The following is a 14338-nucleotide window of genomic DNA, read 5'->3' as shown; positions in this document are numbered from 1 at the left end:
ATATAAGTGCTAATAAACAGTATAAAACTACAGCTTTAGCTTCTGCTGATAAAGGGCATGGCCATCTTGAATTCGGAGGTCAGGGTTGTGTAGATTCCTCTGACTTCAGTGGCCTGTACTACGAAGCTGGGTTACTGGCTTGTCGGGGTAACTTGTCGGATTTAAGGTACCACAGTTTAAATGGACTTCATATTCGTTCACTTACATTTTTCCCAGATTACCTTAAATCCGACAAGCTAGTAACCAAACAAGCAGGTCATGACAACTTTACCGAACCAGACTTGTTCTGAGTGTTTCATAGCAATTACACTAACGTGTTAAGACAAAATCCATTTATTTAAAATTTACTTTTAGATAATAACAATAATTGATACTTTCACTGATTCCTTTCGGGAAATGCTTTTAAATAGAAAGGGGAAATTCGTTTAAATTAGCCTCACCTGTATCTCCGCCCTTCCTGTAGTAGCTGAGACTGTATCATGGCCTCTGTGTTCATCCATCGTACAGAGATAACAGACACACTGCTGGTCGGTACGGCAGTAGACCTCCAGGGGTTTGTCATGGTGGGAACAGACCTTGTCCTTCAGATGGCCGATGGCATCAATAAGCTTGTGCTGTTTTGCATGGTGGAGTTTATTGTGAAGCTGCAGGTCAGTTTCACAGTAGGAGGCCAGACACACCAGGCAGGACTTGACAGCTTTGTGTTTTCTCCCAGTACAGACGTCACACTCCACATCTCCAGTTCCAGCATACTGGTCAGTGGGAGCAGCTGCTTGTAGTCCAGTCTTCTTCAGTGTCTCCACCACTTCAGCCAGCATGGTGTTTCTGCCCAGAACAGGTCTGGGTGTGAAGGTCTGTCTGCACTGGGGGCAGCTGTAAACTCCAGCATGATCCTCCTGATCCCAGCAGCTCTTAATGCAGCTCATACAGTAACTGTGTCCACAGTTGATAGTCACTGGATCCTTCAGTAAATCCAGACAGATTGGGCAGCTGAACTGGTTCAGATCCAGTGCTGAGATGGCTTCTGCCATTTTACCACGAACACTGATAGGATTCAGTTTCGTTTTCTCTCACAGTCGTCACAGTGGGAGGAACTTCCTGCTTCTCCAGCTGCAGTAGGTGTGGTTTTGGGCTGAGGCCAGACTGAGAAGAACAGACTGGGCAAACACTGGAGTTGGAGTTTATAACTTAAATAGTACATTATACAAACAATACCCACAACAGATATTTATTTAGCTTTCATGAGAATAATTCCTACTGACATTGTTGGCCATACAGTGGATAGAAATTAGGTATAAAGGTATAAGAGAGCAGATCTAATGAGAATGAATTTCTGTGCCTGTTTAGAAACATGTTTGGGATCATGTGGTTTCAGGTGAAACATGCAGGGATGTGCAATTATAGACAGACTGTCAGGATTAGACAGAACAAGATTTGACAAGTACTGTCAATGCACAGATTTGTTTTTTTACATTATTCTATATATAATATTCATGATAATAAAGGGTGTAGCACATATATGTCATTTCTTCCTTTTCTTTCTGAGTGCTTGTGCTGGGAGTGTATTTGTCTCAGGAAGGAGAGTCAGGTGACCAGGTTCAGAGTGATAATTTTTATCATCCAAAATAATTCCATACTCTAATAATGAAAATTTATTCTAGATATTCATTGAACACTATTAAGTTAAAGTCTCATATTTAAGCCAAAAGTTAATGGACCGGCTTCCGCCATCCCCAGGAACTCGGGAGCAGCCTGCAGGCATGTGCCGGTGGGACGTCAGGATAGAAAGTGGGCACCAGCAGGCCGTCAGGAGATGAGGTGGGCGCCGGCTGGACGTCTGGGGAGACTGAGGTGGGTGCTGGCCAGGCATCAGGGGACAGCGAGGTGGACGCTGGCCGGACATGATGGAGCAGTGTGGCAGGTGTCGGCTGGTTACCAGGGAACCGTGTCAGATTCTATGAGAAGCCTAGAGGCAACCAAGGCCTCACCTGTGTTGGACACTGTGGGTGCGGCCTGAGCGGCCCTCTCTGGGCCGGGAGCCTTAAGTGCGGATGTAACGACTGCAACGGCTGGCTCTCCTGGGCCAGATGCTGTAGATGCAGTGTCTTTCAATCACGAGTGCGCTTCCCTAACCATTAAGTCACCACTGCTCACTACTATGTGTACTATTAAAAGAGGCAGTAGGGTCTTGTCCAGCCAGCTGACAAAACGTTTCCACATTTAATTGGAACGAAGGACGGTAGGAAACATCTGTATTGTGTGCAGACTTCCAATAAAACCATATTGAAGCAAAGTCCGACCTCTACTGTGGTCCAGCACTCTGACAACCATAGAACTAGGAGTGAAGCCTGTTCTTCTGTGTTGGAGAACTTTGGAGAGCCAGCGATCGCATCCTCAGCGAACAGGGGGACCACAGTAAATCCCGGAGAAGCATCATGTTGTCAGACTTCAAGTGACAAAGAGGAGGCAGGTCGCCCCACGGCAAACGACATGGAGACGGCGGGCTCCTTTTCTCCAGAGCACCCCACCTCTGCGGGGTTCAGCACACTCACTCCATTCCAGAGGGCCCTGAGGATCTCCGCTATAGCTGTCACACCCTCCACTTGGGAGTCCGGGGAGAGGGCGGCTATGGCCTCTGTCAGAGATGGGCCATTCTCTCTGGGGAAAGATGTACTGCGGCCTGAACCAGCGACATTAGGTATGCTTGACACAAGCAGCAGTGATTGGCTGTAGGGACCTGGGGAATCCAATGGGGCTTGTCGAGTTCCGTCATTCTGTCGGGTGCCAGGATGAACGACTCTGGGAGCAGCTGTTGTCAGACAATAAACTGGGATTTACTGGGATCAAGATGGGAGGCTAGGGAACGAGCAACATGGAGGGCACCACATCAATGGGGAACACAGGGCCAGGAAGCACTTATACAGGAATAACAAGGGAACAGACTGGAGGCAGCTGGGAGTGTTTAACATGAGGGATGGAACGAGACGCGAGACCAACGAGCAGCAGGCATGGCTTATTAGAGCCACGTCAGGGAGATGGCAGGGCATGATGTTTGGGGCTATGGTTAGGGTTAAGATTAGGGTTAGGTTAGGGTTAGGTTTAGGGTAAAGTGTTTGTGGCAGAGAGCGGTCAGTAGTACAAGGACACGACTACGCCACCTTGGGAATTTCACCACAGGAAAAATTACTCTAAATTAAGAGCACATAAGTTCATTTACCGAATGGAGCTGGAGACGTGTTTGTACTATTAACAGTTTGTTGAAAATATAAAACAAAGAAACAAGAAAAGCACTTTAGCATCAACAACCTTAAAAAATAAACCAGCAACCAGCCTTTGGCCACCGGCTGACAAAACCTAAGCAAGAAACAGGTGTCCGGTGAAGTTGATCAAAAGGGGGAATGGAACTAACACACACACACACACACACACACACACACCTGTGCCCCATCACACTGATCCCCACACAAATATACTGCACACGGTGAAAGTGTGAACACCACCACCCCAGACCAATCAAATCTTAGTCAGACAGATCAATCGAGGCAGCCATTGGTATACAAACAAACGGAAAACAAAAAGAAAATACCCCAATCTAACCAAGAATCAGAGTGTTGAAATCTATGAAGAGGACAAACAATGAGTAACAGAATACAGGCCGTCACTCTGTATCAGTCCCAAACAGAAAGAATGGGCGGTCTAAAGTCTGTTAAGTCGCAGAACTAGGGAATGAAACAGCTCCAAATGCAGGAAAAGATGCGGCGATCCTTAGCGTGTTCCAGGGCTCCCAGCACATCGCCGATGTCCCACCGAGGATCAGGAGCTTCAAGCAGCAGTTGTTGGGCGACATCGGACCGGCCGAGGACAAGACAAGACTGACGGAAAAGAAAAACTGACGTAGGCAACACAGCAGCCACAGTGCAGGTTCAAAGTATTTTATGTTGCCTGCAATGAAACAAACACAATGAATCACTAAAAAAAAAAATTTAACAATTTGGTTTAGAAAAAAGATGTCTGGCAAACCTGCTTGAAGAGGCATAAACTGAAGCAGACGAGCAACTGAAACTGTAATCCTGGCAACAACCGTAACTACAATTAAAACACATCAAGTAAAGCAACTGACAAGTAGCTATAGGCCTAGTCACTGGAACCACTGGAGCTGCAACACAGACACGCAGAGAAACATGGCAATATAAACTATTACCATTAGCCATTAAAATCAAGCAGAGGATTAACGCTAATTAAAACAGCAAAACCTCCCACCAAGACACAGAATAAGTGTGAACCTCAGCCAGCATGCCAGCGTACCACGGCAGACCAGTGCGGTGCGGAAGGGGAGTTACCGGACCGGGAAACGCCAATGACGCCTCCACACACTAGGGGTCCCCACACACACTTACCGGAAATAATCAACAAGTCCTACCCGCAAAATTCCACACTGCTACAGTTGGATGGCCCTGGGATTTTTCTCCAGAACCCCAAGGCTCAATGGAAGTACCGTGAGATTCTTAAACCCTTACCTGAGGGAGGAGGCTTCCAGCGTAAGGAGAGGTTCACCAGAATCCCCGGGCTGGATGGACATCGTTCATCCTTTACCTGGGGAATGAGGCTCCCAACTCGTGTTGACTTACCCAAGCCCTGGTGCTGGATCATCATTAAATGCTTACATGGGGAAAGAGAGACCTTGTCCTTGGCCTCCAAGCCTGGAAGTACCCTGAGCTCTAGACCCAAGCTTAACCCTAACCCATAAGCATAGGTTCGCAGCATGAACGGTTTTCACCTGATACCAGAAACCATACATGTTCTTAATCTGAAAATCAGTTCATTGTTTTCCCAGAAGGTGGCAGCAGATCAAGACTGCAAAACTGCAAGCTTAGCCCATCCCTTTGGATACAATGAGCTATCCTTGTATTTTGAAAAACTTTTTTAAAACTTATTTAAATCAATAAAAGAAATTGCTTCCAATAAGGATAGAATCATGTCTACACAATATACCCAATACCTCTTAGCACCATGTTAGTGTGGATGGAGTTTTCACCCCAGTCCTGAGGGATTCAGAGCAGACACAAAAGATTGTGAACCCATGTGTGGTTTACAGTGAAAGGTGACTGAACACAACGCACAGCCTCTGTTATGACTCCACTGTTCACCATGGTTCAGCACCATCTATATTTCTATTTTTTCTATTTCTACTTTTTCAAGGTATTTTACTTGTGGTTTTACACTTAACATGGTATCGACAGGCTTGCTCCAAAGAGATCTCATTGTATTTGCACAGTGACAGTAACGCTGCCTTATCTTGCGAGAGGAAGTAGCATAAGGGTGCACTGCTAATGTTAGCATTAGCAAACCTAGCTGCCTATCAGTGTTGGTAGTAAAGTGTTAGTATGATTCCACTAATTTTGTCTGTTGTAGGAGTAATGTAACTAATTACCAACATGTGTAACAGCTGGATGAGTTTTTCAATCAAAGCTGTCAAGGCACAAGAAGTTATTTAGCCAAGCACAGGTGCCTTTCAATTCTAAAGTAGTTTGTAAAACCTGGAGTAGCTCAATGTGTCTTCCCTGACATGGATTATCTTTACACCCTATTCGCGGGGGGACCGGAGACTATCCCGATAACAAGGGCCAATTTAGACCCGCCAATCTACCTGCCCTGCATGCTTTTGGACCATGGGAGGAAACCGGAACAAGTTTCCCTGCATGTTCCCCAGACTCTCCGATACACAGCTCTATGGTCCATGCAGAGGAGATGAGGAACATGCAGTCTGCTAAGTCACAAAGTTACCTTTTGTTAGGTGGCTAAGATGTTTTCATGTAAACAGATTAATCGGGGAGCTCATTTATAAAGGCTTCGTGTGACTGAAAATGACGAGAAGCATTCATACATACATTTATAGGGAGATTTTGGGATTTACCAAGAAAAACGTTTTGTGTAAAAGACACAATGTTTCGACAGAATCCTGTAGAGGGCACTGTGTATGCTAAATCGAAGATTTAATCGAGATTAAACAGTTATTTAAAATGAATTTGTTTAAATTTGCAAACTGAGTTGTATGCTGTGCTTGAATGTTCAGATATTATTATTAGATTTTTCACTGTGTATTTTTCAACTTAAAGCCCTCTGAAATAGGCACTCTTTCATTAAGACTGACTTACAAACAATGTATTTCCTGCCCAAGTTAAAGGCTTCTTCTCCACACTCCCTGTACGGGGGATAGTGCTCACAGCGGCACATGCTGTGCAGTTTACAATAAAGATATTTTTTTTTAAAACAAAATAATGTATGAAAAAATGATTAAGCTGTCGCACCTACATTTATTTCAAATATGAGTTTCACAAATATCCCTGTAATGAAAATGGTGAAATTACCCAGGCTTAATGTGATATTTCATTTGTAACACATTTGTTCTCCAAACTTCTACATTTTGAACCTTTGGCCACAAGATCTTCTTCTTCCTGCAGGATCTTTTCTTTCCTTTGATCCTCAGTTGTTGGAATCTGCTCTGCTGCTTGGAAGTTCCCTGGGGAGTTAGTGTTGGGGGGTTCTGGTGGAATGTGACCATCGGCAGCCATGGGCTGGATAGCGCTGTGGTGCTCAGCCTGGCTCTGTGCCCTTCTAGTGGCTCTGTGCCCTTTGTATGCACAAATATTTTGCACACATGACGTCACCATGCACATAGTATTTCTTGTATATTACAAAATACAAAAACACTGATCAAAGTCTTTAGAAAAAAACATTTTATTTCATGAACTAAGTCAAATATGAATCACAAAATACAATTTTACAATTAAAATACACTTTTGAATACATACCTCATAAATTGCGCATCCCTGATTGCATTACCTTCATGCTGACTTGAAACTTTTGTTTTCTTCACTGTAGCCCTCTTTTAAGACACGTTGTCAATGTTAACTTTCATCTTCTGCAAGTATTAGAATGTGTTAAACACTGTGCAGTTAAAAAAATAAATAAAAAAAACTGAAAATGCACAAATATGACAGCGTGAGATGATTGCACAGGTTTACCTGAGCTATGCACTGGGCCGGGTTGTACAAGAGGCAGAGATTGTTGGTGGTTGATTTCTTAGGCATAAACCCAGACTGCTCCGGTCACTGACAGGCAAGCAAGTGATCACGGATCCTGTTAAAGATGACCCTAGCAAGGACCTTACCCGGCAGGCACTGAGAGCAGTGTTATCCCCCTGTAGTTGCCACAATGTAGGCGATCACCCTTCCCTTTCCAGATAAGGACCACAAGTCCCGTTTTCCAGTCAGTTTGGATGACACATGACTCCCAAATGGAAGCAAAGATTGCCTGCAATACCAGGAGGACAGCCTTACCACCAGCCTGGAAAAGTTCACCCCGGATACCACAGATCCCTGCGGCCTTCCCTGCTCCCAGCTGATTCACCACCCATGCAAACTCAGTGAGATTGGGTGGTTCACAGCTGATTGGAGATTCAGCTTCGAGAACTGTGGAGCCAGAGATGTCCAACATCCTAGCTGGAGGGTCAGCTTTAAACAACTGCTCAAAGTAGCCGGCCCAGCGGGTCACAACTGCAGTGTCACCCGTTCTGACTGCAAGCCTCCGAGGAACAGATTCAGATGTGCGTAATGCTTCGATTCCTCTGTAAGCAGGACGTGGGTCACTAGGCCACAGATGGAGTGTCACCTGCTCGCAGATTCGTCTAACAAATGCCTCCTCATCTCCCCTCGGAGCCTCACAGCCGTCCTTCTCAGTTCCACTGAGAGTTCATCACGTTAGAGTCAGCAGTCACACCCACGTCTGCAAGTTCCTCACATAAACTGTGTGCAAACTCATGAGAAACAGCCTGATCTTGGAGTCTGGCTAAGTCCAGCCTCATACTCCTAGTAGGTGATCCAGCCTACTGGATCTAAGTTGAATCTTCAGAGTAGCAACAACAAGTCTGTGATCAGAACTCACAAACTGGCCACTTCTGTAGACCCTGCAGTTCTGCAGGAGCCTCCAGCGTCTGCCCACAAGGACGTGATCGATCTCCTTCGCTGCATCACCAGTATTGGAGTACCAAGTCTACTGATGCGGCTCAGGCTGTACGAACCAGGATCCAGCCACCCGCAGCCCCAGAGGAGTGTCACCTCGTGGGCACCCTTCAACCACCGAGCGAATTTGCGAGTAAAATATCTCCCTCAACGAGAGATCACTCACCGCGGTCGGAGCATACACTGAAACAACAGACAAGACACCCTATGAGTGCCTTAGCCTGAGTCTCATAATACGCTCACGAGTATTGCTCACTGAATGCTATTAAAGGACAGAAAAATCGAGCAATTAGCAAACAGCAGTGCTGTGCTCACGAACTTCTTAATCTTATCTTATCCTATGTTATATTCTGTCATATATCCATCCATTTAACAAATGGATTTTTTATCCTATTGGGCTTATCCTATTGGGTCCATAGTCTAAGCTATGGGCATGAAGTAGGGAACAACCCAGGACGGGGGACCAGCCCATCGCAGAACACACTCACACACCATTCACTCACACATGCACTCCTATGGGCAATTTAGCAACTCCAATTAGCCTCAGCATGTCTTTGGATTGTGGAGGGAAACCAGAGTACCCAGAAGAGACGACATGGGGAGAACATGCAAACTCCGCATACATGCAACCTAGGCGGAGACTGTCAGAGGTGTGAGACAACAGTGCTAACCTGCTAACCACTGCAGCACCATGCCGCCCCGTTCTGTCATACAATCTTATCTTAACCTTAACTTATCCTACCTTAGTCTTAACATATGTCATCGTATGTCATACAACCTTATCTTAACTTTATCATAACTTGTTCTATCTTATGTCATACAATCTTATCTTAACCTTATGTTAACTGATCCTATTTTTATTTCTTAAATATTCCCTCCACCACCCCCCCTCTGAGGAGGACTGCTTTATTTATAATTAATCTAATCCTATGTTATACAATCTTATCCTAACCTTATGTTAACTGATCCTATTTTTTTTTATATTCCCTCCACCACCCCCCCTCTAAGGAGGACTACTTTATTTCTAATTAATCTAATCCTATGTTATACAATCTTATCCTAACCTTATGTTAACTGATCCTATTTTTTTTTTATATTCCCTCCACCACCCCCCCTCTGAGGAGGACTGCTTTATTTATAATTAATCTAATCCTATGTTGTACAATCTTATCCTAACCTTATGTTAACTGATCCTATTTTTATTTCTTAAATATTCCCTCCACCACCCACCCTCTGAGGAGGACTGCTTTATTTATAATTAATCTAATCCTATGTTATACAATCTTATCGTAAACTTATGCTAACTAATCCTATTTTTTATATATAATCCCTCCACCACCCCCCCCTCTAAGGAGGACTGTTTTATTTTTAAATCATCTAATCCTGTGTTAAACAATCTTAACCTTACCGTAACCTATCCTATCCTACTGGATCTAAGCTGAATCTTCAGAGTAGCAACAAGAAGTCTGTGATCAGAATTCACAAACTGGCCACTTCTGTAGACCCTGCAGTTCTGCAGGAGCCTCCAGCATCTGCCCACAAGGACGGGATCGATCTCCTTCACTGCATCACCTGTATTGGAGTACCAAGTCCAATGATGCAGCTCAGGGCGCAGGACCCAGAATCCAGTGGCCCACCGCCCCTCGCAGAGTCAAGGAACATGGAGTCACTTTCATCCCGGTCTCCAGAGCCATGGGGACCGATACAATCGTCATAGACAGCCCTTTCGGTACCAGTGGTTGCATTGAGGTCACCAATGACCAAAGGAGTGTCATCTCGTGGGCACCCTTCAACTACCACGTGAATTTGCGAGTAAAATGTCTCCCTCAACAAGAGATCACTAACCGTGGTTGGAGCATACACTGAAACTACAGACAAGACACCCTATGAGTACCTTAGACTGAGTCTTGTAATACGCTAACGAGTATTGCTCACTGAATGCTATTAAAGGACAGAAAAATCAAGCAATTAGCAAACAGCAGTTCTGTGCTCATGAACTTCTTAATCTTATCCTATGTTATCTTCTATCATACAGTCTTATCATAACCTCAACTTATCCTACCTTAGTCTTAACATATGTGATCATATGTCATGCAACCTTATCATAACTTATCCTCTTCTAAGATATGTTATCTTATGTTATACAATCTTATCTTAACCTTATGTTAACTGATCCTATTTAAAAATATATATATTCTGACCACACCCCCCCCCCCCCCCCCCCCCGAGGAGGACTGCTTTACTTATCTAATCCTATGTTATGCAATCTTAACTTTATCCTAACCTATCCTATCTTAATCTTATCCTTTCTTACCTTATGCTGTAGAACTACATCTTAACATATCCTATCTTAATTTTATCTTATCGTAAGTTCTTATGACAACTCTCGTCTAATTATGTGTTGAATCTGTATGGAAATGTAGCTATATGCATTCGACTAATAGCCCATCTCCACACCCATCTCCTGAACCCCGGGCCTGGTACCTAGCTGGTCCAGTGCATCAATAGGAAAGATGAACTCATCTTCATCAATCCTATGGCTCTTGGTTGCATAAGTACCCTCATTATCGCCGTATAAGTGGTGAACTTAGGAGTTTTGATTCTTCCCCTGCTTTGAGATGTTAATTTCATTTAAATATCTGTTCCAAAACTGCTGACACCAGTAATAAGTAGGGCACTTGGCGTCATAGGTCATTTTAGAGTAGTTGGTTAGATAATAGTTATACAACCAATTGAATTTTTCCAGGTGAGATGAGGCGGCTGCAGCCTGTGCTGGAGCCTGATGCAGAGGGGTCAGATGAACCATGCCTGGAGCTGAAAATGGATGTGGAGCTGGGCTTACAGGTGTAACTAAGTGTGGGGATAAAAGAGAAGAGCCCATAAAAAGAGATGGGGATGAAACAATAGAGGATTGGACTGAAAATGGAAATAAAAATGCAGAGGAGGAGAAGGTTGGTGAGCTGGGCTCAGGCTCTAACCCCTTCTGTTTAACAGACCACCTTCGTCCTGACTATCCTCGTGCCGTATTTCTACGGTGTCCTGTGCCTTACTGACCCCTGCTGGTTGCCACCGGGATGGTGTTTAGAACTTAGTTCTAAACTAAGTTTTAAGCCATTTTACTGTTTATCTCAGAATCTTTAAAGTAGATCGACACGCTGCACCCGTCTAATACGGCGACTGAGAAATGTTTGGTTAGCTGATAAAAGGAAAATGAAGATAAAAATATGTAATGGCATCTGCATGTGCACGCATGTAACTTACAATGTAGTGCATTGGAGTTTTTCCAGTATAACGCTTAGAAACGTAGAACATTCTTGCTGAAATTGCGGAGATGGTATAAAAGCTTAACACTAGACAATTTTTAGAAAGGGTTGCATGGCCATTACAGTTATTCTAAGAGCCTTGATGGTGGTGGACGAGGTCCCGGAAAGCTAAGTGCGCTGAAATGGATGGTGAATAGTGTATTGCTTTGTTTTCTTTGGTCGTCTCGTCTATCGCGATGGATGAGATGGAAAAACATCGAGCTCGTTTGGGGAGAACTTAATTAATAGGTCGGAGTTGTTAAAATAGTATCTAGCTCTGATTTAAAGGAACTCAGGGTTTTAGCTTGTGCTACACTAACAGGAAGACTATTCCGTACTCCAACTATACACTGTGTAAAGAAGTGCTTCCTCAAATTCATTTTGAAATGTTTAGCTCAGCTAATCTCCCCTCATAAGACAAAAAGCCTAACTTCAATCTCTTCCAGGATGATCATCCTAATGGTCAAGATGACACGTGTGAGTGACAAAGCGGAAGAGGCAAATGTTGCCTCATCGCAGATCGAGGGATCCCCCGTAAATGAAGAGACTAAGGTCAGTCACACCAATGTATTGTCTTGGATATATACACAGCTGTGGTGTTTTTGAAATAAATGACAGACAGACTGAAAGCCAGTCTCATGGACATGTTCAAGGAAGTCTGGGATCGCCCGATAGAGCACCGTAAGATCGCTGTGATTTAGTTTCATCGGTTGTCGCAAATGTAAAACCTGAAACCGATAGAATACTCCCCTTTCAGCTTGGCAGGATATTACGAGGCAGTCCTCGCCTGCAAGTCGAGATGAAGGAGCTGAAGATGAGCCTGCACGACGTCCACGACCTCATCAAGAGGTTGCGAATGTAAGCCACAACAAAACACGGAAAAAGTTTATGTGCTACTGCCACTACTGTCACTTTACTGTTGTGATTGATTCGCGTTTGTCTTCTGTCTGTTTAAATTTCAGGTGTGAGGGTGCTCCCGGGCCCACTACTAGAGTTGCTCCACGACAGAAATCACGATGCCGTGCGTTGATGTTTGTGTTTGTGTACGTGTGTGTGAATCAAAGCGAGTTGAGTTTCATCAGTGTCTGATGGTACTTCTTCATCTTCCATAAGGGTAACTAGACAAGTGGCAGTGTCAAGCTGTTTGGTGACAGATTATTGTGAGGTGTAAATTATTAAAATCTCCCATTTGTCAGGCCATAGGTCCTGGTGGGGTAAAGCTGGATGTCTGAAATTTGACATAGTAGACAAATATCAGGTCATGAATGCAGAGCTCATGGATACCTTTTAGTGATGGCTTGGCCTACCTTAGATCAGAATAAGCAGATAAGGAATTATGAGCGTATAGAAACCCATTAACTATTAGTGGAGATCATCATAGTCACCAATACAGTCAGTGGACCCCGGCATTCCAGAGGACAAATATAATCACCTGAGCGGTCCATCGAGGTGCAACGGGAGCCATTCCGGAGGAAAAATATCATTGGCTGATGTAAAGCGATTGGGGCATACCCACCTATCGTTTGTCAGGTCATGGATCCAGGTGGGGTATAGCTAGATGTCTGAAATTAGCTGGAGTAACACTAGACGGACGTCAGAATAGGTGTGTAATGCTTCCGGAGACCAGTCCTTATAGATACCTATCAATGGTGTGTTAAAATTACTATAGTCACCAATGTAGTCAGTGGGGCTCTGCCATTCCAGATTTCACATGACAATCTACATTCCTACCCCCAGCAATGGTCATGAGCTGAGGGTAGTGACCGAAAGAACGAGGTCGAAATGAGTTTCCTCTGCAGAGTGGCTGGACTTTCCCATAGAGATAGGGTGAGGAGCTCAGTCATTCGGGAGGGACTCAGAGTAGAGCCGCTGCTCCTCCGCATCGAGAGGAGCCAGATGAGGTGGCTCGGGCATCTGATTAGGATGCCTCCTGGACGCCTCCCTGGTGAGGTATTCTGGGCATGTCCCACTGGGAGGAGGCTCCAGGGAAGACCCAGGACACTCTGGAGACACCATGTCTCTCGTCTGGCCTGGGAACGCCTCGAGATTCCCTCGGAGGAGCCGGACGAGGTGGCTAGGGAGAGGGAAGTCTGGGCTTCCCTGCTTAGACTGCTGGTCCCGCGACGACCCGGAAAAGCGGTAGAAGATGGATGGATGGATCCCAAAGTTAAGTTGAAAAAAGAAGCTCAGGTCCTCTGCCAAAATAGTTCCAAATGCCTTATCTTGTAATATTGTAATAATGATAATGTTCATTTGCCATCTTCCTCTCTTCCCTGGTTCGGTCAGTGTTAAGTTTCATCAGGGTCTGATCAGATGAAGTAACTGGTCTGATTTTACTATTTGTTAATCTATTAACAGTCAAGTTTGAGATAAAAAATAAATGTATCCCAGAATAGGATCTGTGGCTATAAGAACAAAGGTATGTCCAAGCAACAAATACTTACTAATCCAATGTCCTCTATAAATTCATGAATTGCAGTTCTATCTGTAGGGCTTGATGACATTTATCAACTTGATGACTTCTATCAAAAACTGTATCTATTGCCAGGTTATAATCCCCGTGCTATATTGCCCAGTAATTTATTGACTTTGTTAATAAAACCAGAATCTTCCTTTTCAGCTGCACATATATTGCATAACAGTACTTTAACACAACTGATAATGGCTTCATCACAAAGAATCTTCCCAAGATTGTCTTTGAATTCTTAAAACTTAACATATGTAATTCTTGTGTTAACTATATTAATTACACTGTTTTGTTTATTTGTAAATGATGAGTGAAAAACCTGGCCTACCCAGTCACATTTAATTTTAAGAGCGTCGTTATCTTTTCATTTATCTTGTAGTAGAGCAACATCTACCCTTTGGTGGTTAAGTTACTGCAAAATCTTTTCTCTTTTGATTGAATTTCCACGGCCATTCATATTCCATCTAAATTTAACATACCTATGCATATTCAAGTAATAAAACACATTACATGAACAATCGTGTGAAGCTCAAGATGTTTATGTAACT

General features: G+C 44.0%; 1 protein-coding gene across 3 annotated transcripts in view; it reads right to left on the bottom strand.

Annotated features, from left to right (window-relative positions):
• The window catches only part of LOC125740250 (tripartite motif-containing protein 16-like), a 91007-nt gene extending 89935 nt beyond the window's left edge, over positions 1-1072 (bottom strand). For all 3 annotated transcript variants that reach the window (XR_007397482.1, XM_049011162.1, XM_049011161.1), the window contains exon 1: positions 441-1072. Coding sequence is in view for 2 of the 3 variants with exons in the window: in XM_049011162.1 (XP_048867119.1) it covers positions 441-1031 (591 nt within the window). In the remaining variant the exon portion in view is untranslated. The remainder of the gene's footprint in view (positions 1-440) is intronic.
• Between the last annotated feature and the right edge of the window lie 13266 nt (positions 1073-14338).

The sequence above is a fragment of the Brienomyrus brachyistius genome, chromosome 4 (assembly GCF_023856365.1).
Source record: "Brienomyrus brachyistius isolate T26 chromosome 4, BBRACH_0.4, whole genome shotgun sequence".
Lineage (NCBI taxonomy): Eukaryota > Metazoa > Chordata > Actinopteri > Osteoglossiformes > Mormyridae > Brienomyrus > Brienomyrus brachyistius.
Note: the sequence above shows the minus strand (reverse complement) of the source record. Positions and strands in the feature narration are given on the sequence as shown.